This window comes from Phyllopteryx taeniolatus, chromosome 4 (assembly GCF_024500385.1).
Source record: "Phyllopteryx taeniolatus isolate TA_2022b chromosome 4, UOR_Ptae_1.2, whole genome shotgun sequence".
In the NCBI taxonomy this organism is placed as follows: Eukaryota; Metazoa; Chordata; class Actinopteri; order Syngnathiformes; family Syngnathidae; genus Phyllopteryx; species Phyllopteryx taeniolatus.
Genome location: NC_084505.1, coordinates 20,260,775 through 20,286,876, shown reverse-complemented (window position 1 = coordinate 20,286,876; position 26,102 = coordinate 20,260,775). Strand labels below are relative to the sequence as shown.

General features: G+C 43.8%; 1 protein-coding gene across 4 annotated transcripts in view; it reads left to right on the top strand.

Moving 5' to 3' along the window:
- The window catches only part of LOC133476691 (protein FAM83F-like), a 27,836-nt gene extending 1,734 nt beyond the window's left edge, over positions 1-26,102 (top strand). For 2 of the 4 annotated variants that reach the window (XM_061770411.1, XM_061770410.1), the window contains 5 exons: positions 9,170-9,659; positions 19,520-19,687; positions 21,552-21,673; positions 24,139-24,863; positions 25,828-26,102. In XM_061770411.1, coding sequence (XP_061626395.1) covers positions 9,201-9,659; positions 19,520-19,687; positions 21,552-21,673; positions 24,139-24,863; positions 25,828-25,874 — 1,521 coding nt within the window. In that variant the 5' untranslated portion in view covers positions 9,170-9,200 and the 3' untranslated portion in view covers positions 25,875-26,102. Of the gene's footprint in view, positions 1-7,893; positions 7,996-9,169; positions 9,660-19,519; positions 19,688-21,551; positions 21,674-24,138; positions 24,864-25,827 lie in introns of those variants that run through there. The other 2 variants (XM_061770409.1, XM_061770412.1) reach the window with 2 other exon arrangements.

The window sequence follows — 26,102 nt, the reverse complement described above, 5'->3', positions numbered from 1 at the left end:
ACATGGTCCTTTCTGTTGGTTTACTGATAGTACCACATGAATGCTTTGTCTGACTATTGTTTTCAAAGTCCAGTAAGTTTTGTTGTTGACATTCACAATAGCACACAATTAAAGATACAGAGATTTTGGAGTGATGATTTCATTGCCAGATCTGTTGTTGACCAATACTGGCCAATACTCATGCCAGAGTAGCATCTGCTCCATTTGCACACTGATTGAGGAGTATCTGCAACAGTTGCACAATCAACATTGTCCCAGATTATCGCACTACTCTGTTGAAGTCTCGGCGCCCTTTGCACAATCTTCATTGCGCTGCACTATTGCAATGTTAGTCATTCGAACTGCTAGAGGACTCTGCATCTTTTGCACAATTGTCAAACAAAACAAAAAAATGTACCAGCATTACCAGACAACGAGCAACCCTTTATTGCTCAGTGACGGGTTTTTGATTTTTTTGTCAGTCAATGTCTTTCTGTCTCCAAAGTGTTCTCTGTCAATCGACCGTCTGTTGTCGTACTCGAGCGGCTCCGACTACCGGAGACAAATTCCTTGTGTGTTTTTTTTGGACATACTTGGCAAATAAAGATGATTCTGATTCTGGATGTTCCCAAGGAGGTTACTGACCTTGATGGGCACCCTCTGGCGTGGTCACTCATTGTACTGATACCTTATCGCTTAGACTGTTGGGCAATCACCACGAAGCCATGCGCTTGAATGTGATGCCCTCACATTGTGCGCCGGTAGTTTTAGGTCTCCCATAGTTGAAACTTCATAATCCATATATTAATTAGGAGAAACCAAGGATTGAAAATTGGAGTGGGTTTTTTTGTCACGCTACCTGCCTTCGGCCCGCAGGCTCTTGTCATTCGCCTTCTAACAAGGTGAGAGAGCAGATTAATTTGGCCAATGAACCTGCTGAGTACCATGATTTGCGAAAGGTCTTTCGCAAGGATGAGGCTCAGTCACTTGCGCCACACCGCCCATTTGACCTTATACCTGAACAGAATCTAGCTCCTCGTCTCTGGCTTCGGCGTTCATTCGTCCCTCACCTTCTCCCGTGGGTGCGGGGTTCTTTTTTAAAGACAAGAAAGATTACACACTATGTCCATGTATTGACTACCGTTGTCTTAACATTACTGTTAAAAACATATACCCATTTGCGCTCATGGACTTTGCCTTCTCTTTATTACATTCGGCGACTATTCTTCACGACGCATACCACCTGGTGAGAATTAGAGGAGGAGAGAAGTGGAAAACCGCATTTAACACACCATTGGGCCACTTTGAATACCTCGTTTTGCCGTTTGGGCCGACTAATGCATCTGCTGTTTTTCAGAGCTTAATTAACGATGTCCTCCGTGACATGAGCAACCGCTTTTGTTTTGTTTATCTCAATGTCATTTTGATTTGTTCCAGGAACCGTCGTGAACATATCCAGCACATCCGCCTAGTTCTGCAACGCCTCCTTGAAAACCGGTTGTATGTAAAAGCTGAAAAAATGTGACTTCGATTCTACCTCGGTTCACTTTAGAGATTGGCCAATTTAGAGCTGATCCAAACAAAATACAGGCTGTGGTGACGTGGCCGAGGAAGCAACTGCAGAGATTTCTGGGTTTTGCCATCTTCTAGAGGCGATTAATTTGCGACTTCAATAGCAGGGAGGAACCGCTGATAAAGCTTACGTCCTCAAAAGTCCCTTTTAGGTGGACCTGAGAAGCTGAATCGGTCTTTGATGATCTTAACCCGTCGTGTACCAGTGCGCCCATTCTGATTTACCCTAACCCCGAAGTGCATTTTTTTGTTGTTGAGGTTGACGCTTCGGATTCAGCTGCGGGGGCTGTCCCGTCCCGGAGATCCCCGGTCGACCGGAGACTTCACCCCTGCGCCTTCTTCTTCTTCTTCTTCAACTCACTGTAGCTGAGCAGCGTTATGATTTGGATAATAGGGAGCTGCTGGCTATTGTCCTTGCACTGCAGGAGTCAAGGCACTGGCTGGAGAGGGCTGCTGTTCCGTTCCAGGTGTTCATGGACCATAAAAACCTTGCGTACCTCTGTTCTCCACGCAGACAAAATTCCCATCAAGCTTGATGGGGCCTGTTCCTAACTCACTTAAACGTCTTCACCTACAGGCCAGGTTTGAGAAATATCAAGCCAGATGCTCTCTCTAGAATCCACGAGTCGTCATCTGAGGGCCAACCTTTGGAAACGATCATACCCGTGGTCCATATTGTGGGATGACTCCAATAGGAGGTTGAGAAATGGGTGGCCAAGGCGTTGACAAATGGTACAGGTTCCTGACTGTTGCCCGAACGACAAACATTTTGCCCCGGCGGCGTTGGGCCCGGAGGTGCTTCAATGGGGACATGCATCTAAGTTGGCGTGTCACCCGGGAGTCAGTCGGGCAAGTTTTTTGGTTTCCCAGAGATTCTGGTGGCCAGGTCTTCACAAAGACGTTAAAGAATTTGTTGCTACCTGCCCAGTCTGTGCCCACTGCAAGACTTCTCATCGATCCCCAGCGACCTTCTCTGTTCGCTCCCCAATCCTTCCCGCCTGTGGTCCCATATTGCTGTGGATTTTGTCAGGCCATCTTTGTGGTCCTAAGTGTGGTGGACAGGATTTCAAAGATGGCTCACTTTATCCCTGGAGACTGCTAAGCTGTTGGTTGAGCACGTTTTCAGGATCCACGGCATCCCCTCGGACCTGGGGCCTCATGTACCAAGACTTGCGTGGATTTCCTACTAAAACACGGCGTACGCTCAAATCCAGAAAGCGTCGTACGCACAAAAATATTCAGATGTATGAAACTCTGCGTACTCATGAATCCATGCACGTTTCCTTCGTACATTCCGATCAACGTGGAAATGAGCGCGCATGGAGTAGCCGACTCGTCCCTGTCCACGCCCACATTTGAATATGCAAATCACATTTAATTGAACCCTGAACCTGAGATTCCGATCTGCATGATCAGAAAAAAAGGAAATGAAGAAAAAGAATTTTTCTGAATGTGAAGTTGCTCAATGAAGTGGAGGAACGCAAGAAAATCCTCTTTGGCACGCTGTCCTCCGGCGTTAACAACACGCGAAAGAGGAGCGAATGGGACGGCGCGTGTGCGGCTGTCAATGCTGTGGAGACAGAATAGCGTGCACACGCTGAACTAAAAAAAGAAGTGGTCAGACATTAAGGTGGATGTGAAGCGGAGGAAAGCTGCTCACCGCCAAAGTGTGGCCAACAAAAGGCGGAAGAACCGGCACGGAGGGCCTCACCCCGTTCGAGGAGAGAATCGCTGCGATCGTGGGTGACGCTGCTCTCTCAGGGGTAATCGGAGGACGTGGCTGACGATGATCACCCCAGAAGGTTAATACCATGTATTTTTAGAACTCATAACAAATGTGAGCGGCACGGTGGATGACTGCTTAGAGCGTCAGCCTCACAGTTCTGAGGACCCGGGTTCAATCCCCGGCCCAGACTGTGTGTAGTTTGCATGTTCTCCCCGCGCCTGCGTGGCTTTTCTCCGGGCACTCCGGTTTCCTCCCACATCCCAAAAACATGCATTCATTGGAGACTCGAAATTGCCCGTAGGCATGACTGTGAGTGCGAATGGTTGTTTGTTCCTATGTGCCCTGCGATTGGCTGGCAACCGGTTCAGGGTGTACCCCGCCTCCTGCCCGAGTATAGCTAGGATAGGCTCCAGCACGCCCGCGACCCGAGTGAGGAGAAGCGGCTCAGGAAATGGATGGATGGATAACAAATGTGCTCATACAGTAACCTACACTCAGCCCTGTGAGATAAAGGTTCATGCGTAAATGTTGTATGTGGTATTTGTAATCAATCTTTTGAATTCAAATAGAAGCACATCAGCATATCAAAGAGAATATCAAAAACTGTGACTCCTTTTTGATTACTCCGTGGACACGCTGAAAAATAAATTGTTTTTTTAGGGGTAAAGAAGAGGGGTAAATTATGTCAATTTAAACATTTTAATCATGTGCAACCGATGTACATGTTCAAATGAAGTCAATTCAAAGGACCCTTTTTTTTTTTTTTAGTGCATGTGCTGGAGTCACGAAGCGATTGTGAGGGCAATAGGCAGCATAAATGATCGCCTCGATCAATTAATAGGTGTCCTCACAAATATCAGCGGTTAATTAAATACACTGGTTAACAAATGAATTCTCAGTCATTCTCAGTCAGAAATCAAACGTTGCCGGGCATGAATTGTTCTTCAGTGCTAATTATTCATGCGTCTCTGGTGTGCAGATTTATGAGAACATTTTCCCAGCATCACCTCTAAGTGTCGCCAAAGCACCAAAAGCTGCAAAAACGTGCGTACGCCAGCCGTGCAGTTGGCGTGAGGGACCGCACATTTCCACGGTCATATCACTCTTGATACATCTGAACTTTACCATGAAAAGGAGCGGACGCCACGTTTTTGTGCGTACGCACCTTTTGTACATGAGGCTCCTGTTCCCTTTTTTTGCACGTCATCAAGCCATTCCTTCTCCCCCCGGTTGCAGGGTGAGGATCACGAGGGGACCTGTAGGTCTCCTGGCCTTCCGGGAGTCTTCCACAATGAAGCCTTTGTCAATTTGAGGCTTTACGAGGGGGAGAGAACGAGTTTTATCTGGTTAAGTGTTCATCTAATTTGACACAGACATCCTGTGACATGGGGTCTTACTCAAGGAATAGCCCAGTCTTTGTCTTCTCATGGAGGTCGATATTCTTTACAAGCGTAAATGTTATCACTACCTGGATTCCTGTGACATCAACACATCATTAAAGAGAGTAACATCGCTTTGCTTGTTGACATGTTGTCGTTGTCACTTACAATGGAATGGTCATTTTTATATCCATCCATCCATTTTCCTAATCGCTTCTCCTCACGAGGGTCGCGGGCGTGCTGGAGCCTATCCCAGCTGTCATCGGGAAGGAGGCGGGGTACACCCTCAACTGGTTGCCAGCCAATCGCAGGGCACATACAAACAAACAACCATTCGCACTCACATTCACACCTGCGGGCAATTTAGAGTTGTCAATTAACCTACCACGCATGTTTTCGGGATGTGGGAGGAAACCGGAGTGCCCGGAGAAAACCCACGCAGGTACGGGGAGAACTTGCAAACTCCGTAATATGGGTTCTAACCGCCAGGAGACACCTGTGGTTAATTTCGTTCGCCTGTGCTTCCGAGCCGTTGGTCTCCCGGGAGAACTCCGACTTCCGTCTGGCATGGGGTGAATGAAGACTTCGAGACACTTGGCGTTTGGGCTAATTCGATTTATTGAACAAGCCTTAGTGTCTTAGCAGCTGCTCCATCCATTGCCAGAACGACGAAAAAGCCCCCGAAAACCCTGGGATCTCAGTTTAGCAAGGTTCTAATTCTCTGGGCGTGGAATTAGCCCCCTCCCTGGTAGCATCCGGAAGGATGCTGCTCCTCATGACCATATTTGGACTTCCACTCCCCTGTCTCTTTATTCTGTCAATTTCCCCCTCCTTGGGGCCCTTGGTTGCGATAATGAAAACCAGTCCTCTCTGATGACCTCACCCCGGTTGTAAAGACCGGTCAGGTTTCGGTCGAGGATTAGCCGGAAACCCCACTATCCATATAACTGATTTAAGGATGTCCTGGGATTTAGACGTGCAAACAAAAGATTGTTGGAGTGAATACCGGTCTCCCACCCTTTGACCCTCTCAAAGGAGGTCTGGTTTCATTACTATTGAAATATACTACAGGAGGTACCGACAATCCTTTCAGCAGTTTTGATTGTCCGTTGCAGTCGGAGTTTGTCCTTTTTTGTAGCAGCACCAAACCAGACTGTGATGGAAGAACACAGGACCAATTCGATGACCGCTGTGTAGAACTGTCTCAGCAGCTCCGGTGGCAGGCCGTGCTTTCTCAGAAGCCGCAGGAAGTACATCCTCTGCTGGGCTTTTTTGAGGACGGAGTTGATGTCGGTCGCCCACTTCAGGTCCTGAGAGATTGTAATTCCCAGGAACTTGAAGGTCTCGACGGTTGACGCAAGGCAGCTGGACAACGTGAGGGGCAGCTGTGGCGAAGGATGCCTCCTGAAGTCCACGATCATCTCTACAGTCTTGAGCGTGTTCAGCTCCAGGTTGTGTCGGCCGCACCGCAGCTCCGGCCGCTCCGCTTCCTGTCGATATGCAGACTCGTCACCGTCCTTGATGAGGCCGATGACAGTGGTGTCACCTGCAAACTTCAGGAGTTTGACAGTCGGGTTCGCTGAGGTGCAGTCGTTCGTGTAGAGAGAGAAGAGCAGCGGAGAGAGGACACAACCTTGGGGCGCCCCAGTGCTGATGCTGCGTGTGGATGAGGTGGCCTCCCCCAGCCTGACCTGCTGTGTCCTGCCCGTCAGAAAACTGTAAATCCACTGGCAGATGGCAGGTGAGACGCTGAGCTGGAGAAGCTTGGATGAAAGGAGTTCAGGGATGATGGTGTTGAACACTGAGCTGAAGTCCACGAACAGGATCCTCGCGTAGGTTTCTTGAGGACTGGAATGATGGTGGAGCGTTTGAAACAGGATGGAACTTCGCACATTTCCAGAGATCTATTGAAGATCTGAGTGAAGACTGGAGCGAGCTGGTCCGCGCAGACTTTGAGGCAGGATGGGGACACGTGGTCCGGGCCTGCCGCTTTGTTAATCTTCTGTTGTTTGAAGATGCGTCTCACATCCTGTTCATGGATGGTTAACGCAGAAGTCAGAGGTGTGATTGTGGTCGCGGGTGCGGCCGGGTGGGTGTGTGGTGTGAAAGTGTCCTTTTCAAATCTGCAGTAGAAGGTATTCAAGTCGTTGGCTAGTGTGCTATTGTTCTCAGCTTGGGGGGATCGTCGCTTGTAATTAGTCAGCGATTGGAATGCATGCCAGACTGATTTACAGTCGTTTTCGCTAAACTGTTTTTCCAACTTTGCTGCATGGTTCCTCTTTGCAATGTTAATTTCTTTAGTCAGCTGGTTTCTAGCTGGATTATGCAGGGCCCTGTCCCCGCTCTGATATGCGTCCTCCTTAGCTTGGCGAAGCTGCTTAAGTTTAGCAGTGAACCACGGCTTGTTGTTGTTGAATGTGCGAAAAGATTATGTTGGTACACAAACCTCTTCACAGAAACTGATATAGGATGTGACAGTGTCCGTATATTCATCCAGGCTGCCAGCTGAATTTTCAAAGACACTCCAGTCTGTGCAGTCTAAACAGCTTTGAAGTTCCATCTTGGCTTCATTGGTCCACTTTTTGACTGTTTTCACTGTAGGCTTCGCACATTTAAGTTCTTGCCTGTACGTCGGTATTAAGTGAATTAAGCAGTGATCAGACGAGCCCAGGGTATGCACGAGGTATAGCACGGTATGCGTTTTTTAGCGTAGTGTAGCAGTGGTCTAAAATGTTATTTTCCCTGGTAGGACAGTCGATGTGCTGCTTGTATTTAGGGAGTTTGTGGTTGAGTTTAGCTTTGTTAAAGTCCCCGAGAATAATGAGGGGTGAGTCCGGGTGTTTTTTTTTCAATTTTGTTGACTTGTTCGGCGAGCGTTAGCAATGCGGCGTTCGTGTTAGCTTGAGGCGTTATGGAGACTCCAGCCAGTATGAATGATGCGAACTCACGTGGCGAGTAGAATGGTTTACAGTTTAATAATAGCGACTCCAAATGCGGGCTGCAGTGTGTGCTGAGCACCGTGACGTCCGTACACCATTTTTCGTTGATATAGAGGCATATCCCGCCACCCTTTGTTTTCCCCGATGATTCCATGTCGCGACATCGGGTACAGCGTCGCAAAGCCAGGTCTCCGTGAAGCACATGGCCGCGGAACGTCCTTAGTCTTTACTGGTCTTTAACAGAAGATGAAGCTCGTCCATTTTGTTGGGTAGGGAGCGTACATTCGCGAGGTGGATCGACGGGAACGCCAATCTGTGGAGTTTCACCTGAATGCCGGCCCGTTTCCCTCTGTGGCGCCGCTTCCGTCTCCATGCGCCGAATACCGCGGACGCCGCTCCGGTGAGTAACTCGGGGAAAAAACTGAGCGGATAATCGAAAGTTGGTGACAGAAAGTCCGGAGTAGCCTCCTTGATGGTTAGCAGGTCTCCCCTTGTGTAAGTGAGTCGTGTAAGGTCTCCAAAGACGGACGAAAAACACAAAAACAAAGACAATACTAGAGAGCGCGTTACCGAGGCGACCACACTGGTAGGCGCCATTGGTTTTTGTTTTTGTTGTAATCTGTAACGTAAACACGAGTCGTGCACGGCTGTCACGATGTTGATTGGCCCGCCAAGCCCAATAGAAGAGTTTGTGTGCGGACATGTGACTTTCGTCTGTCGTTTGATTGGTGAATTTGAGTTACTGTGGTAGTCACGGCGGATTGGAGCAACGGCGCCGGACGCGGAAGTCCAAGACGAAAGTCTAAAAATAGATCGCGCATACAATTATTCATAAATGACAGTAGCGAGCGGCATGTAGATTATTGCAACGGAGTAAAAGTACCGTTTCTTCTTAACATCAATACTCTAGTAAAAGTAAACAGTATGCTTCATTAAAACTACTCTGACAAGTACATTGTATCCAAAATGTTACTTGAGTAAATGTAGTGCGTTCTTACCCACCTCTGTATATATGTAATGAGTCGACATGTTGGTGAATTATCACTGTACTCAATATTGCGCGTGAATACATGACTTTTTGCACATTGAAACGTGATGGCAAATGAAATATGTTGTTTTAAATTCAGGGTATCCATAAAATCATGTGATATTTGTCACGGCCTCCCCATATAAACGTGGACTTTGCTCAATTGAAATAATACTCTGTATATCTCAAAAAAAAAAAAGGACAGCATGTCAACATAAACGACACTCCCCACAGAAGTGTTGCGTTCGGTGTTCGTGCGCACCTTGGAAATCTTTAAACTTAGCGTTTTGTAGGACTTTTAAGGCACAACGTAGGCATGTCGAATGCTGGAGGAAAAAAAGTATTAAAAGGATAGTTAAAATAACTTAATAAAAAACCCCAAAAAGTTGGTTTGTTCGAATAGTAAAGTTTGGGACGCGTGAAGCTACATAAATTCCGTTTGTCGGTGAAGGCAGCCCAGTTCTGCCACGCCCCTCCTCTACTCCCCGGTCTCAGGTAACTTTCTCCCGGCTCTTTTCTGACGTGTCGGCCGCCACTGTCCTTCCAGCCAGGCAGGCCAAACAGGACGGACACCAGCCATGGCCGAATCCCAAATCCTGTGCATGGAGGACGGCCACATCGGCGTCCAAGTGCCGGAGACCCGGCCGGAGTTCTACTACAGCGAGGAGCAGCGCGCCGCCGTCGAGGAGCTCCTCAAGAACGGCGACGGCGCCTTCAAAATGCGACTCAAGAACGACAACATGAAAGACTTTTTATCCGCTCGAGAGGTTAAAATGGTGAACAACAACTTTAAACTCTACGAGGAAGCCGCAGACGGTAACAGGGAGGCGGTGTCGTCTCCGTCGTCGGACTCGGGAGTTCACTCCACCTACTGGCCGCAGATGTCCGACACCGAGGTGCCGGCGCTGGACATTGGCTGGCCCAGCTGGGGCTTCTTCAAGGGGGTGACCCGTGTGGCGGTCCACACGCACCCGCCCAAGGACAACGGGCCCCATATCAAGGAGGTGGTGCGCAGGCTCATCCAGGGGTCCAGCAAGGTGAGCACGGATAATAATAACAACAATAATAATAATAATAATAATAATAATATTATACACTACGTTTCATATCATTATGCTAGTGGTCCACAGTTCACATTGTAAGCCACTGTAACATTATGCAGTTTGGACATGAATACCGGGCTTAGTGCGATTGCTGCTATCGCCACTTATTCATGGTAACAGTCACCTTGCACAATAGAAATAAACTCAACGACTGTAAATAATTCAGGGTAAAAAAATAAATGAATGGGATCACGCACAATGTACTGTATGTGTACAGTTAATTGTTCCTTGCACGTTATTAAAGGTAACCGCTGTTTTGCCCAATAGAAATAAACTGAAAACCTAGAAAGAATCCAAAATCAACAACATAGACATGTCCTACAGTTACTGGTAATACGATAGTTCCCTGCAAGTTATTCATGATAATTGCCACTTGCACAATATAAATGAACGTGACGACTGGAAAGACGCACAACACTGCATGCACCTATCACATGATGGGCAGCTATTCATAATAATCACAACCTTGTACAGTAGAAATAAATTGAATACTACAAATAATCAAAAAATAAAAAATAAAAGTCTGAAATTATGCAAAACTTTGCCTGCATTGTGCGAGACATTAGCATACCTCACCAGACACATCGGCTCAGCAAACCACCAAGAATTGAATTGCGTCTTTTGGTTTTGTTTTTCTTTGGTTTTATTCAACATATTCAAATAGAGGAAGCAGCATCAGCAAGGATTGTCAAGGGAATGATACAGTGTGGAACTCAGCATATCTGCGGTTCTGCACCCGCGGATTCACCTATTCTTTTATTTTATTTTATTTTTTTAAAATATTTTTCAGTTTTTAAAATTTTGTTTTAAAAAAAGAAACTTGTTTTTTGTGGAAAATGCTTATTGGTGGTAGTGTATATCACCGCTTATTCAAGAATTGTTTTGGTTTAAAAAATAAAAAAAAATCCAATGCAATTGTAATGGCTATCAATTATTAGCAGATATTCGCTATTCTATTATTTTATTGCTTTAAAAACATCCATCCATCCATCCATTTTCTGAGCCGCTTCTCCTCACGAGGGTCGCGGGCGTGCTGGAGCCTATCCCAGCTGTCATCGGGCAGGAGGCGGGGTACACCCTGAACCGGTTGCCAGCCAATCGCAGGGCACATAGAAACAAACAACCATTCGCACTCACATTCACACCTACGGGCAATTTAGAGTCTCCAATGAATGCATGTTTTTTTGGGGGTGTGGGAGGAAACCGGAGCCACACTTTAAAAACATGTTGAAAGGAAAAGAAGAAGTGTAATGTGGAATACACTATGATACATTGACCTTTTTTAATAAGCTTTATGCCTTTCGTACCTCTGCCAAGGAGCTTAATATGTTTGCATGGGGTGTATTTGTGAATGAGTACCATTAGGTAAATAAAACACGTAACCCAGTTGCCCTTATGTAATGGAGGGGTGTGTCCCAGACCAAAGAAGAGCTGGTTAAACGTCGATGCGGACATGTATCCTGGAAGGTTTTGTGAAATTGTATTTATTTTTTAGTAATTGGAGTTTATTGCTTTAGATTAGGCGGCACGATGGTTGACTGGTTTGAGCGTCTGCCTCACAGTTCTGAGGACTGGGGTTCAATCCCCGGCCCCGCCTGTGTGGAGTTTGCATGTTCTCCCCGTGGCTGGGTGGGTTTTCTCCGGGCACTCCGCTTTCCTCCCACATCCCCAAAACATGCATGGTAGGTTAATTGAAGACTCTAAATTGCCCGTCAGTGTGAATGTGAGTGCAAATGGTTGTTTGTTTATATGTGCCCTGCGATTGGCTGGCAACCAGTTCAGGGTGTACCCTGCCTCCTGCCCGATTTTAGCTGGGATAGGCTCCAGCACTCCAGCGACCCTTGTGAGGATAAGCGGCTCAGAAAATGCATGGATGGATGCTTTGGATTATTTAAGGGGGGAAAAAAAGGGAAATAATTTCTTTGGACATATAAAATAATATGCGAGATATTTGTTTTATTTATGAAAGAAAATCAATTTTTTACCAAGTCTTGGTTGCAATTTTTAAATGTTGGTTTTTGCGGCTTCCGTAGTTCAGAGTGTATCCTTGCTGATGTGCACTGCTTTCGCTAACAACATGGCTGCGAACAGAGAGGAGAGAATTTAGCATTTACAAATGCACATTCGTTGTTGCCGAGTTAGCAACTTTTCGACCATGCTAGCCAATCTTTTGTAAATAAGCAAGTTTCAATTTCCGTTAAGAAACAGACAACATGAGTGCAATCATTTTCACATTATTTTTGCGAGCCTGATGGAAGACAATGACTGTGTTACTTGTGCTGAACATTTATATGTTGCTACAGCAAGGATTTATTCATGTTGGAAACCTTTGATGCTTTCAATCTGCAAATATTTTGCCAAGGTTTCCCCACCTCACATGTACAATTCTACATGAAAAAAGACACATTACTCTTGGACAACAGACATATGAGCCACCCGAGTTATGTAGTTTTAGTGGTGAATCGGTTTAAATCTTAAAGTCTATTCATTGCTAATCCCGTTTTTTGGCATCTTGTCTTCCAATCGGCCAATTTACAGTGAACTAAATGGAGACTTATCCCGTCTGCTGCCGTTTCTGGACTATAACGTTGTTTTTACACACAATAAGACTAATAGCACGGTCACTTGCAAAATATGCAGGTCTATCCTCAAATCCAATACAAACGGTGAAACAGCGAAATGCTTCCTGTTTTTGGGAGCCTGCTTACGATGTCCTGTCTTACAACACGCCATGCTATGAAACACACGTTGAGAGCGGCCATCTCGATGAAGAGAAAAACATGCGCGGAGCTCACACTACTTGCAAAAACTACGTCCGGTGAAATAGTGAGTTGTATTTTTAATCATTTGTTTTTATGTGTTTCCCTATGACGGTTCATCCAAATACTGTATGTCTTTATGTGGAACTGGTCCGTGGTTCAAAAAAAGTTGGGGACCGCTGTACTGTGCTTAAGTAATATCAATGACGTGATCGATTATTTGACTTCGACACTTCGATTTTCAGAACGTTGTCGTCGATTACAAATCTTTAGACATTTAACCACTAGCAGTTTGACAGTTCATTTATTGTTAATTTGTTGTGCATTATAAATGCTGATTTATTCAGGATCATGTTTGCATATGTCTTGGCAAAAGGGTGACGTGGGGTAGGGGCGGACTAGTTTGAAAACTTGTTTGGTATCAAAAGATTCCCTGAAGGGGGAAAAAAACTTGTTTTGAATGATGTCATTGTCATTTGCTTTTTCTAGCAAAGGGGGAAAACATCAGTTAAAATCAGAGATTTAATTTTAAGGCCATATCGCTCAGCCCTACCTGTTACATAAACATAATTCTCCTAAGCAGAGGTAATCATCTGGCTGACAATGCAGTGGGGGAAAAACCCCGTCTTTCAGCGAACTCAACTGGGTCGCTTGTTCCGATGTATCTTCAAAGCAAAAGTGGAAGCGCCTAACCTTACGGTTATTGTCGTAATCGCCAGTATTTGTAACGACTGGTCGGTTTTTGTTTCCCTTTCGATTCATTCGTCATCACAGGGAGGAGGCGGAGGCTTTACTGCTGACTAATCAACGGACAATCTGTCTTGTCGAGGCACAGAATGGCTAGAAATAGTACATTGTCCAAAAAGAGTCGATAAACATAATATACGTGTCAAATGATTTATGTGATCGCTTCTCTCGCCACCTTTGACAATAGAAATAGTATTTCCAGAGAACGAGTATAAATAATTCAGGGTTTTTGAGGTTGGGTCAAGATTAACGCAATAGGTCTTCTGACCAGTTAAGGTCAAATGTAGGATATCCTCATTCATCCCCAGATTATAACCCCCACTTCACATGATAGAAATAAACCAAACAACGAGAAATGATTCAGAGTAAAAAAATAAAAAAAATAATAATAATGTTCACCCGTAGGCATTTCATGATAATGCACGACACTCGTATCCTATAATGAATGCGGTCACTCTTTTTTCACTCTTTCTTTTCCTATTCACATTGACCAGCAACTTGCACAATAGAAATAAATGGAATGACTAAAAATGATCTATACTAAAAATAGACAGTGCTGCCTTGAAATAAGAGTTTAATTGGTTCTGTGACACAAAACATTTGTATCTCAAGTCTTTTGTCCCCCTTGAAATAAATGAAAATGCCATTAATCCGTTCCACCCTACCAAAAGCAATTTAAAAAAATGTGTAATGTGTTTTTGAATGAGAAAAAGAGCATTATCTAATATTACACTTTATAAAAACATAAAGTATAAAACACAACATGAAAAGTAAAGAATTGAAACACTTTTTGCCACAATTTTCCTTCAATTGAATGGCCAGTGTGCCCTTGGCCACCTGGGGCAATATAATATAGACATACAGATATATGGCTCCAGTGACAGCTTCTCAGTAAGCTGTAGTAATATTAGTCGTTCTTTGTAGAGGATAGGAATTACAGTATATGCCTGTAAGTGTTGTTGTATTGTCTGTCTCCATGTGTTGCTCCACCGATTGTGTTGAAATATCCGTTTCTTAAAGGGTTAAAACACCCTAAATATTCGTTAGCCCGTCTATGCGCTTGGCATTGTTTGTGAGCATGAGGCTCAACAGACTTTACTTTTGACTGTTTTAAATGCACCTGTAATTCTCTTTGTTTGATGTTTAGTTTGACAGAACATCAACTGAGTGTGGCAATACACAGCTTGAAGCCTCTTTTCGAAGATTTTGTCACAGTCTGCCAAACTGCTGCTTGTTGTGAAGTGAGTTGAGTTCACTACCCTCATCGGACTTTTTTTACTCACAATTCAAAGCAAAAAATCGGGCTGAACGACTGCTCGTATCTCGAAAAAACTCGAAGGTCGCGACACTCTTATCTCGAGGCGCCACTGTATAGAAAATAAAAAAAAACGATGGACACAATGTAAGTACCTGTCAATTGATTGTTCGAATGTTCTTTTAGGCACTTACTCATAAGGGACACCCATTCACAATCGATATAAACAGAAAGACTAGAAATAATCCATAATTCATTTTGAAAAAGTCACGGTGATGAGCACAACATCCGTGTCAAATGATTATGTAAACTCTTCCCTCGCCATTTATTGATAACAGCCACCCTGCACAATAGAAATAAATCAAAAGACTACAAATAATCTATAGTTTAAAAAAAAAATACAAATACATGTATGTGTGAAAGAAATAACTGGCTCGACTCTCCAGTTATTCCTCCCCCAAAAAACATTGCACAATAAAAATAAAGACAACCACTGGAACTAACCCACATGGACAAGTTGCAGTAATGTCTTGGAATTTAATCATTGAACCGTGTAATCATTCAATAAACGTTTACCAGTCATTTTTATGTGTTGGACAGCCTGAAATGCGTCCTGACATGCACACACAATATTTTAGCAAGTGGGCGTCAAAACTGAAAAAAAAAAATGCTCAGAGTCCACACTAGCTCAGACTTGTCAACTCAACAAGAATGTGTATAAAAGTAGATATGAAAGAATAATACAGTAAAGTACATTTGCTGCTCAACTGGTTGATCGACATTTGCTGCTCAACTGGTTGATCGAGGCTTTACGCGATCAGGATTTTTGGGGCCGATCACCGAGTTTAAAAAAACGATAACCGATCCGATCACAAGATGGAGGAATGTGTCTATTTAAATGACCTGTTCATTGACTGTATATACTCGTATATACTCTAATTGCTCCACAAATTCCATTTACAATCAATAATGTATCTTTGTTCCTCTATTTATGCCAGTGAGGCAGTATGCCAGTGACAGACAGAACAAATGAATGGTCTTCTATGAGATGGCAGGAAGTCAATGCAGTCATTAATGTATCCACTTTTTGTGACATTTTTGTTTGTTGGTGTGCCATGAGATTTTTCAATTGTAAAATATGTTCCTTGGCTCCATAAGATTGGAAATCACTGCTCTAGTCAGATCGTGGATTCTAATCAGTCAGGTCAAACCAACATTACAACATGACAGAAATAATGGCTGCTAACTTAGTGTAGTTAAATGACTTCACCCACACCGAAACTTTATAGCATGATTCGACAGAACGCCGGCATGTTTACTTACAACCGTTAGTGCTAGCACTAGCTTGCTAGGCTATCTAATGTTTTTGTTGCCTGCTTGCGAGCCGTATTGTATTCAAAGTACGTGAACATGCCTCAAGCAAGCCTTAAACAAACGTCCTCTCCTGTCCTGATCGCCGGTGACCACCAACACACGTTTTTTCCAATTTTGTCCTTATAATACAGTCGGCGCGATCCACTCTTGTTGTCGTCACCACGGTAACGAGTGTATCCGGTCCCATTTGAGTTGACAAGATGAAGCCCAATGATCGTAAAAAAAGGGATGCGGTGGTATCGGAATACAAGGTTTTATTGCAGTACTCTGACATAGAGCAAATTTGTCTTGTAGTCTGATCCGGGCATTACGTGTTGTCTGTTTCACACCGCTGACATGTTTTTTTTTTTTTTTAAATAACTTTCTTGGCCATCAGATATTTACAGCTCTACGTCAAAAGACACGCGACAAGGCTAAAAAATAAACTAGCTTTTGGATTCAAATATACTGTACACGATGGCGACGCGGAGTAAATGTCTTCATTGATCGGATTGGCAAATTATGACATTAAAGCCAATCGGCCGATCAGCATAAAATGCTAATTATCGGCCGATACCGATAAGGCCGATAAAATCGGTGTAAAGTCTACTTCTTAGAGCTTCAAAGAATTACTTTCGTACGTCTCACTATTTCTTTTTGTGGCGTTTTCGGTAGGTAGATTGTTTTCTGGTTTTATGTTTTTTTTCTGTTTAACATTGGCTGATTTCAATGAATAATGTTACGTAGGAGTTTCGGTTTAGCGAGAATCAAAGGATTGACTGCACGCGTTTGAGTTTTTATTTGGCTTTTTGTGTTTGTCGGGGGGCTTGTACTATTTTACAGTGGTTAACCTTGTTCCTGTAAATTATTATTATTCTCAATTGCTCCAGGCCATTTCATTCCCAGGACATTTAATCAATCTCAACTGGACTCTTCTGTTGTGGTGGTTTACCTCTTTTTACAATTACTACTCGTAATATCACATAATAGCTCAGTTCAGCAAGCTTTCAATGATAATGGCGGATGTTTTGTTTTTTCCTTTTGTGTTTCTTTTGAGGGGGCACGGCGGGCAACCGGTTAGCAGATCTGCCTCGCAGTTCTGAGGACCCGGGATAAAATTGTGGCCCCGCCTGTGTGGAATTTGCATATTCTCCCCATGCCTGTGTGGGTTTTCTCCGGGTACTCTGGTTTCTTCCCACATCTCCAAAAAAATGAAGGTGGACTGTTTTTTATTGTAGTTTTTGTTTTTGTTTTTTATTTGACCTTGGTGAACCTTTTTTGATACTTGTATGACAATTCATAATGTCACAATGTTCAGTTAACATCAGAGGATTTATGCCACATACTTGGCAATTCAAAAGGTCAAAAAATGAGATTCATGAGGTGCATGAAACTACGCCTAGATTACGGAACGTGTTGAATTCTATCAACAGTGGTGAGCTTTTTTAAAAAAATTGTTTTTATTTTTTTACAGTTATGACAGTTGATAATGTCATCAAATGAAATGTAGAACACAACACATCCTTTGCATCACATCTTTGACGTTTGTCATTCATGTTAAGACAAAGAGTTTGTTGTTGTTTTACAATTAACGGTGATGAAGTTGTTTAGCGGGCTCTTGTACTAGAGTGGCCACTACTACTCTACATTATTTCCTATTGGAAGAAAGTTGTTTAAAAATGGGAGTCCCGCTAGTTTCCTGAAATGGATCTAATGTTTAACACTGGAGGCGCCTTCAGACAGCTTTTTTTGTTGTTGTGCAGACGTACATAAGGCTGGTGAGTGTTTGCGAACGGCTCCTTTTGAGGAAAGCTAGAAGCTGTCAGCAATGAGTTCTTTCCAGTCGTAACTCCTCCAAGAGGAAGCAGTGAACAAGGCGGAGGACGCATAAACAGTACATTTGCAGATAAAACCCAGCGCCAAGTTTTGCCACTTAAAATTCTAGCTGAGTGCTTGGTGGGGAGAAGTGAAAGAAGTTTCCAACTAATGAATTCAGTTGTACAATAAAGGCGGTGAAACAACCCTGTGAGTGACCCACTTCTATGCTGAGTGTGTCAGCAGGAGGAAGAAATGAGTCCGTGGTGCTGTGTCCCTGGCTGAGCAAAAGCACTTTTTGGGCCCTCACTCCATGTGTGAGCTCAAATTCACCCCAAACATTTTCAGCGGAGCCAAGATGCCGCGTTGTGAGGACTGCTGAATAGACATCAGAGCTGATAAACTAACTCATTCTCATTCACAGAAGTATGTGCGCTCCAAGGCTATGTTATTTGGATTTGGGCTTCTCACTTCAGATTCTTTATTTCTCATTGTGCAAGATGGCGGTCCTCATGAATAACTGCAGACAAGAGCGATCACATGAATTACAGGTGCATTCTGAATGCTGTGAAGTTTTTTGGATGATTTCTAGTCGTTTTCTGTTCATTTCTATTGTGCAAGGTGGGGGCTATTATTAATAACATGCGAGAGAAGCGGTCACACTAACTCAGATGACATTTTCATGGTGCTTGTGCTGTGGACTCATTTTTGAGTGGATTCTTTGTAGCTCTTTTTATCTCTGTTGTGCAAGATGACATTGGTCGTTAATAACTAGCAAGAGGAACGTAATGGGACAATCCTATGACCTGTGTTGTATGTTGCGTCGGCATGCGGGTAAGCGCGGTATAGGGTTCTTTTTTTTTAACTGGATGATTTTTAGCTCTAGCGTTTATTTCTATTGTTCAAGATTGCGGTTGTCATAAATAACTTACAAATGTAACATTATCGACCACACATACGTTGTGCGCGTAATTGATCAAATGGTTTATATTGGGTTATTTCTAGTCATTCTTTTCATTTTGATCATAACTAGCTAGAGGTCACTGATTGTGTAATGGTACAGTCCTCTGACTTCGGTGCGGGCAGCGTGGCTACAGATCCCACCCAGTGACGGTGTGAGTGCGAATGGTTGTCCGTCTCTATATGTGCCATTTATTTCTATGGTTATTAGGGAAAACTGGCAAGTGGAGCCATTGCATGAATTGAACTACTCAGTCGTTCAGTGCTTGCACTTATGTTAACCTAATAGTGTAACACCATGGTGCAGTTAATACGAGGTCCCAACGATTATTGGGCCGCCGCTTTTATTGGCCGATTATGATTATTTTGAAAAGGGCTAATATCGGCCGATTAAAATCATCCGGCCGGCCAATTAATGCCGATTCCTCCCGTTGACACAATACAACAGAAGACATTTCATTTACAGTCCCCAAGCATCACAGTCTTGATCTAATTTTCGAGATGAATCCATTTCCTTAAACAATTTCTCAACGACTCTATATAATAATTCCAACACAAGTTTGTCAAAAAAACTCCGAGTTAAAAACAAACTAGACGTTCATCAGGCTCAAAATTTCCAAATATTTAACATTTTCCATGTAGGCATTATTTTGCAACTAAAGCCCTGCTTCCACCTTCCGGTAGCTGATCTCATTCATGCTGCTCACTAGTCAAGATACACAAGGAGTTCCTGTAATGTGAAGCAAACAGAAAGTCCTCCATTTTGCGCTGAATTGGCCATTTCCATTTCCAAACCTTGTAACATTCAGTACACCAATACTTCATCCTTAATTATTTTGTTTGTTAGTTTGTAATGTGTGTTGTCGAGCTTTTAAGCGGAGTGTTGTTCCCCCCTCTAATAACAGGTGATCGCCATCGTGATGGACCTGCTGACGGACCTCCAGATCCTGCAGGACCTGATGGACGCCGCCTGGCGCCGCTCGGTGCCCATCTACATCCTGCTGGACAACAATGGCGTGCCACACTTCCTGGACATGTGCTCTCGGCTGCAGATTGGCGCACAGCACCTGCGGGTAAGACGAGACCGTTTCCCACCTAGGGGACAAATGTCAACGCACGTGTGGAATTTTAAAATGTTCACCTGTATTCAGCGACCGCCTGAAAATCTCATATTAAACTGCTTTGTTTTTTGTTTTTGCGTTTTGATGGTCAATGGGGAAGCCCAACATTGGTCTCCATAGGCCACCCTTATTGTGTAGCATAGGGGAAACAAATGTTTGCAATGTCACATTGCCCATCTGTTTCGATACCTACTTCCCATTTCGACAAATTCACTCAGTCGTAGTATGACAAAGTGTGAGCCCTGAAATTCATCCAAAATGACTGTTTCAAACCAAAATGGCCAACTCCCTGTTCAATTTCGTGCGATGGTCCTTGAGACTTTTCCGTGCGTCCTACTATGATAGACTTTTCCGCTAAATTTCATGTCGACCGGTAAAACTGCAGTTGGAGGCTTTTTACCTGCTTCTGATTGGGTCTCATTTGGGAGAATTCCCAAGTAGTGACCCGAAATGGGCGGCACGGTGGCCGACTGGTTAGAGCGTCAGCCTCACAGTTCTGAGGTGCGGGGTTCAATCCCTGTCCCTGCCTGTGTGGAGTTTGCATGTTCTCCCCGTGCCTGCGTGGGTTTTCTCCGGGCACTCCGGTTTCCTCCCACATCCCAAAAACATGCATTAATTGGAGACTCTAAATTGCCCGTAGGCATGACTGTGAGTGCGAATGGTTGTTTGTTTCGATGTGCCCTGCGATTGGCTGGCAACCAGTTCAGGGTGTACCCCGCCTCCTGCCCGATGACAGCTGGGATAGGCTCCAGCATGCCCGCGACCCTAGTGAGGAGAAGCGGCTCAGAAAATGGATGGATGGATGGATGACCCGAAATGGCGGCTTAGCTCATGATGATCAGTCAAACTGGTATAGGGGCTAATTTCTTTTATTTTTGTATTTATTCCAATTTTTGGGGGACTTTCCAGGCTGGCGCACTACTGAGTGAGTATTGGTGCGACCCCTAAAATACAAATCTTTTCACCAGAATACACCTACTTGCAAAAACACACTGTTTTTTTTTCGGGCGTGTCGAAGACCTCAAAGAGGTAATTAAGTCGTTGGATACTTGCTTCATTCAGATCGGGCTTTATTTGGACTCATTTGGACTAAGTTACGTTCACACAAAATGGTGACTTACTGTTCAGACTTGATTTCTATAGCACTTTTCATACATTGAAATGTAGCACAAAGTGCTTTACACAATAAAAGCAACGAAAACAAACAAAACCAATGCAGCCAACACGAAATGAAATGAATGACAAATTCAATGTGATTGTTTGACAATTATCTATTAAACCGGAGAGAGTGTGCGGGTGCATTTTGGCTCAATTGGCTCCCGCTTCTGCGTCCAGAAACATTTTTGTTTTTAGTTGAAAATGGCTCCCTTTAACCAGGATCCCTGGCTGTAGAACCCGGCCGGGTTGGTCCCATAGATCCTCGCTCCTTTATCCTTCATCTTTTTTTCTTCAATATATATATATATATATATACTTATGACATGTTTGTTTAGTGGCATAACGTGACTTATTTGAATGTAAAATATGTGCCTTTGCATAATACAGGTTCATGATTGACTTCACTGTGAGAGGACATTGATTTGCCTACTGTTATTTGGTTGACAGTGGACGCTTTCTTTTCAAAGACATTCCCGGTCTTGCTTCGCTTTACCACAGAAATGCGGGACACCGAGCCAACCGAAGGCTGACATTTGAAGCTATTTGATCTTGTGACGGGTTGTTTTCGGGAAGAAACTTTGTCTTTGCAAAGATAACAACGCTCCTTTCCGTGTATTAACGTCACGATATGTTTGTAATCCCAAACTCTGATTTGCAGAACATTCGTGCCCGAACACTCAGGGGGGTGGGCTTCAACTTGTCATTTGGCAGACTTCCTGGCTCCATGTGCTCCAAGTACATGCTGGTGGATGGAGACAAGGTGGTCTTTGGATCTTACAGGTGAGAAAGCAATTTTCCCCTCATTGGAATTGATTCCCCATTGGCCTACGCAGCCTTGATGTTTGAGCCTTGTGCATCCTGCCTAGAAACAAGTGGCAAACGCGTTCACGCTCTTTTTTTAAAAATTACTATTATTATTATGTATTTTTAAAGCAGCCCCTGAAGACCGTATCACTCAGCAATATGAAATTTGGCAGGTATGTGTATCATGAGTAGACTCACAAAAAGGTCTCAAGAAGCCCTGCCTGCAAACACACAGGAAGTCTTCTGTTTTACTTTGAAGCGGCCATTTTTCCAGGTGTCCTTCAAAGACTATTTTGTCCAATAGTTAGCAAATTTGAACCGTACGTACTAGACGGAGGAACGACACCAAGTTGCGAACCGTTTGAATTTTAGATGCATGTGGGTTGAGCATGGCGGAACGGTTTGATTTGTTCCTCTTGATGAAAATGTATGTTTTCTTCGGTCGTGTTTTTTTTTTGGGGGGGGGTGGGGTTCAAGCCCCCAAAGTCAGTTTCACTTGGCAATACGAAGTTTGGCTAATGTGTCTGTCTATCATGACTAAACTCTCAAAAAGTTCTACGAAGCCGGGCCTAAAAAACACACAGGAAGTCTGCCATTTTGGTATCAGGCAGCCATTTTAGTCTCTTTTTGGCCATTTTTCCAGACGTCCTTCAGAGATAAACTAATCGTAGCGATTTAGTCCGATTCTTAACCAATTTAAATCATGTTTACCAGACAAAGAGGTGACATTGCAAACAATTCCATTTTTCATTTTGCGTGAAGGTGGAGCATGGCAGCGAAATTTGATGACTCGCTTGGAACACAAAGCGTTGTTTTGGGGATTTCAAGAAAAAAAAATGCCCATACATGCTTTATATTGGACAGCGACAATAAACTAAACACCCCTAAAATCATTTTTGTATTTGAAAAACATCCACTATTAAAAACCAGGAAGAAAAAACTTTTGTGTCATTTAACATCAAGAGTCAAGCTGATTCCACCGAGAGCAAATGGAGTTCAGACAAACAAGTAAAAAGAGTGATTGCAGCCTTCTTAATTTCACTGCGCTTCCACACCCAGCAACTCGATATTCTAGTTTTGAAACGCTTAAACGCTCCGTTTCAGAGCGTCATTAGCGCTCAGTGATCGACACGATCAAATTACAAGCGGCATCGGTTCTACCGCCACTGTCAAAGTGTCAGCTGGGTAAAGTCATTCAGCAAAAGGAGAAGGAAAGGCCACGTGTCCAAGTCCCTCATAAAAAACGTGCTCGTCGGAACAATCCCATGTATCCCATCTGCTCTGATCATTTAGTGACGACAATGTGAGCGATTGCGCTGATTTTCCCTGCTGCCGATCAACTGCAGTAATGAATAATTACGGAATGGAATGCTCACGATGCTATGGTAGAAATGTGTCAGGAAATGTGCTCAATTAATGGCTCTGTGATAAAATTACCTTTATGTAAATGTTGGCGATTCATCCATTTTATCTATTCATTTCAGTTTATATGTCAGGATTTTTCTTGAAATGTTTCTGGCCTCCTCACTGACCTGCACTGCTCACACTAACAACATGGTTGCAAACAGAGAAGAGCTAGTTTACAAAACCAAAGTCAGAATCAGAATCTGAAGTTAGTGTTGGCAATTTAGCAATTTGGGTGCTACATTTAGTGACGTTTCTAACCCCTCTCACAAGTATTTTTCCCCCCAAAAAAAGCGTCTAAGGGAACAAAGAAACCGGTAAGACAAGTGGAATAATTTTCCGTATACCAAGAACGGAGCCTGGGGAAAGGGGCAATCACGAAGTCAGTTCAAAACTTGTTTGATAGAAAGCAAATCCCAGAAAGGGGCTAGAAAAACAATCTGAACTTGGTTTGATTGTCATTTGCTTTATTTTTTCATAGCAAAGGGGCGGAAAAAACATCTGAAATGGGATTTTTCTGCGAAGGAATTTCAGATATAAAGGCCATATCAGCCAGCCTTACCTTTATGCAACAAAAATATATATATTTACACACCAACAATTTTGTTTTTGCGACCCATGAAAAATGTTATTTAGATACAAAATGGCTGATTAGAAGCACAAAATGTCAGATCACACAGCAAAATAAGCCTGTAATCTGTTTAAATTGTTAATGATGTTAAAACATTGTAAACGTGCATCATTTGAAGAACTAAAGGATGTTTCGAAATTCTATATCCTAAATCCCCCCCCCCCCCCCTCACGTTCGTGCATTTGTATTGACCGAGAGTCACAAACGACTTCAGTTTTGAATTCGTTTTTAATCAGTTTGCAATTGACAAACATTTTTGAGACATTTTCCTGAATTTCTCACAAAATGAGTGAATCTTAATGACAACATTCCTTAAAGAAGTATGCTTATATTACTGTCAGTGCAATGTCATGTCGTGGAAACCGAATGATGTCCCACTAACTCGCATGTTGTTCCCATGCGTCAGTTTCTCGTGGTGCACGTCGCGCATGGACCGCAACACCATCACGGTGATGACGGGCCAGGTGGTGGAGTTCTTCGACCAGGACTTCCGCGAGCTCTACGCCGTGTCGGAGAAGCTGGACCTCTTCCGCGAGTTCCACGTGAGCCCGCCGGCCATCAAGAGCGCCACCGTGCCCTCCAAGGTGGGCCCCAAACGCCCTCCGCTGCCCGCCACCACGTCCCGCTTCCAAGTCACCCTCGGAGACGCCCGCAAAGCCGACATCGAGGTCCCCGCTCACAAGTACTACAACCCCAAGTACTTCCTCTTGTTCCCGGATATCCCGCACCCGGCCAGGTCCCTGCAAGGGCCCACTAGACCATCTGAGCTCTTGCGGCTTACCGAGCCCATGGACCAGGTCACCAGCAGCGAGAAGCTGGACCGCCTCAGCCCGCTGGCCTCGGAAACCCCTGTGGAATTCCTCAAGAAACCCGACGCCGTTCCGCAGGAGAAGAAGAGACTGACGCTGAGACAGAAGATCTCCAGGAGGCTGTCGTCCAGCAAGCTGTCCATCAACAGCGGGAGGTCCAGCCCTGTCCCCGCAGAGTCCACAGAACACCTCGGGAGCCGGGACCACCTGGAGGTCAGCGTCAAGTCGCCCCCCAACAAGCTCAAGCTCCTCAAGAGGCCGTCCACGCTCGGGCCCCGGACGGACTTGGCGCAGACGGTCGACACCACGCAAGACGCCATAAGTGAGTGATGACGTCGTTAGGTTAGATTACGAAAGGAAGTCCTACACTAGAGATAAAAAGTCTACACGCAACTTGCTCAAATGACAAAAAAAGGTTTGAAGTGACGTTCGGCCACTTGCGATGACAGCCTCGATCGTGTTCCGTGTATACGTAATGCCTCGGGAATTGTGCATTGTGTACTCTTCTCCTGACTGATACCTTTGAGCAAGGAGATTCCCCCAATGCTGTGGAAGCCGTGTGGAAGCTCTCTGGTGACCATATGGGTTGCGCTCAAAGATGTGACGACAAAAATGTCAGGAAAAGCCTACTAGAATAGCTGAACTTTGATTTGGAGTTGTTCAGATGCAGTTGAAACGGTGGCAGGTGTGTGCTGACACGAGTTTCGATGGGATTGGTCAATTCTGAACACAGCCACACTGCCATTTATGGGTGGGTGTGCATACTTACTGTCCCTCCAAAAGTTTTTCAACCCAAAAATAAATTGAGTTCTACAGGTTATAGGAAAAGTTTAGAAAAAATCTATCTTATCATTATCATTTTTTTTTTCATTTGAGCAGGAGTGTGTAGAATTTTTTTCTTAAATATTAGTCGTGGTTATATTTTATTATTTGAATTTCACGTCAACTTTCACTTCACTTTATTTTTTATTTTATTTTATTCATATTTATTTGAAATGACTACTGACCAGTATATTTTATGTTTCCCCTCATTTTTATTACACTTTTATTCTGGTAAATCTTGTTATATTACAGCTGTTTTTTTTTTTAATCTACTGCTATATTTTCTCCTCCAAATTCTTCATTGTGTTTCAACTAGTCCTTCATATTATACAGATATGAATCAGAAGTACATGACATACAACCTCACTTGTATTTTTTCTTGTTCAAATTCGAACGCAACTGTCCTGACTGAGATGTAGATATGTTTTATTTCAATAATATTTCTCTTTCTGTTTGCTCCATAGGCTTGAAGAGTCACCATCGATCCAAACAAGTCTGCAAAGTGTCCTGAGGTCTCGTTTTGGACCAAGATTTTATTTTAAATATCTATTTTAAACGGTTTACAAGCACTAAATTCACTTTTGTTGGCGTGTAACGTGTTGAAGCAAAGACTCAGACATCTTGCTGCTCACAGGAAGTCGCTTGCTAGCTGAACAGATGATCAATCAAAGTGGGTATTAAGACAAAAAGACCAGTGCCTTCATTCTTGTAGAAAAATAAAATGACTTTGATTATTTCA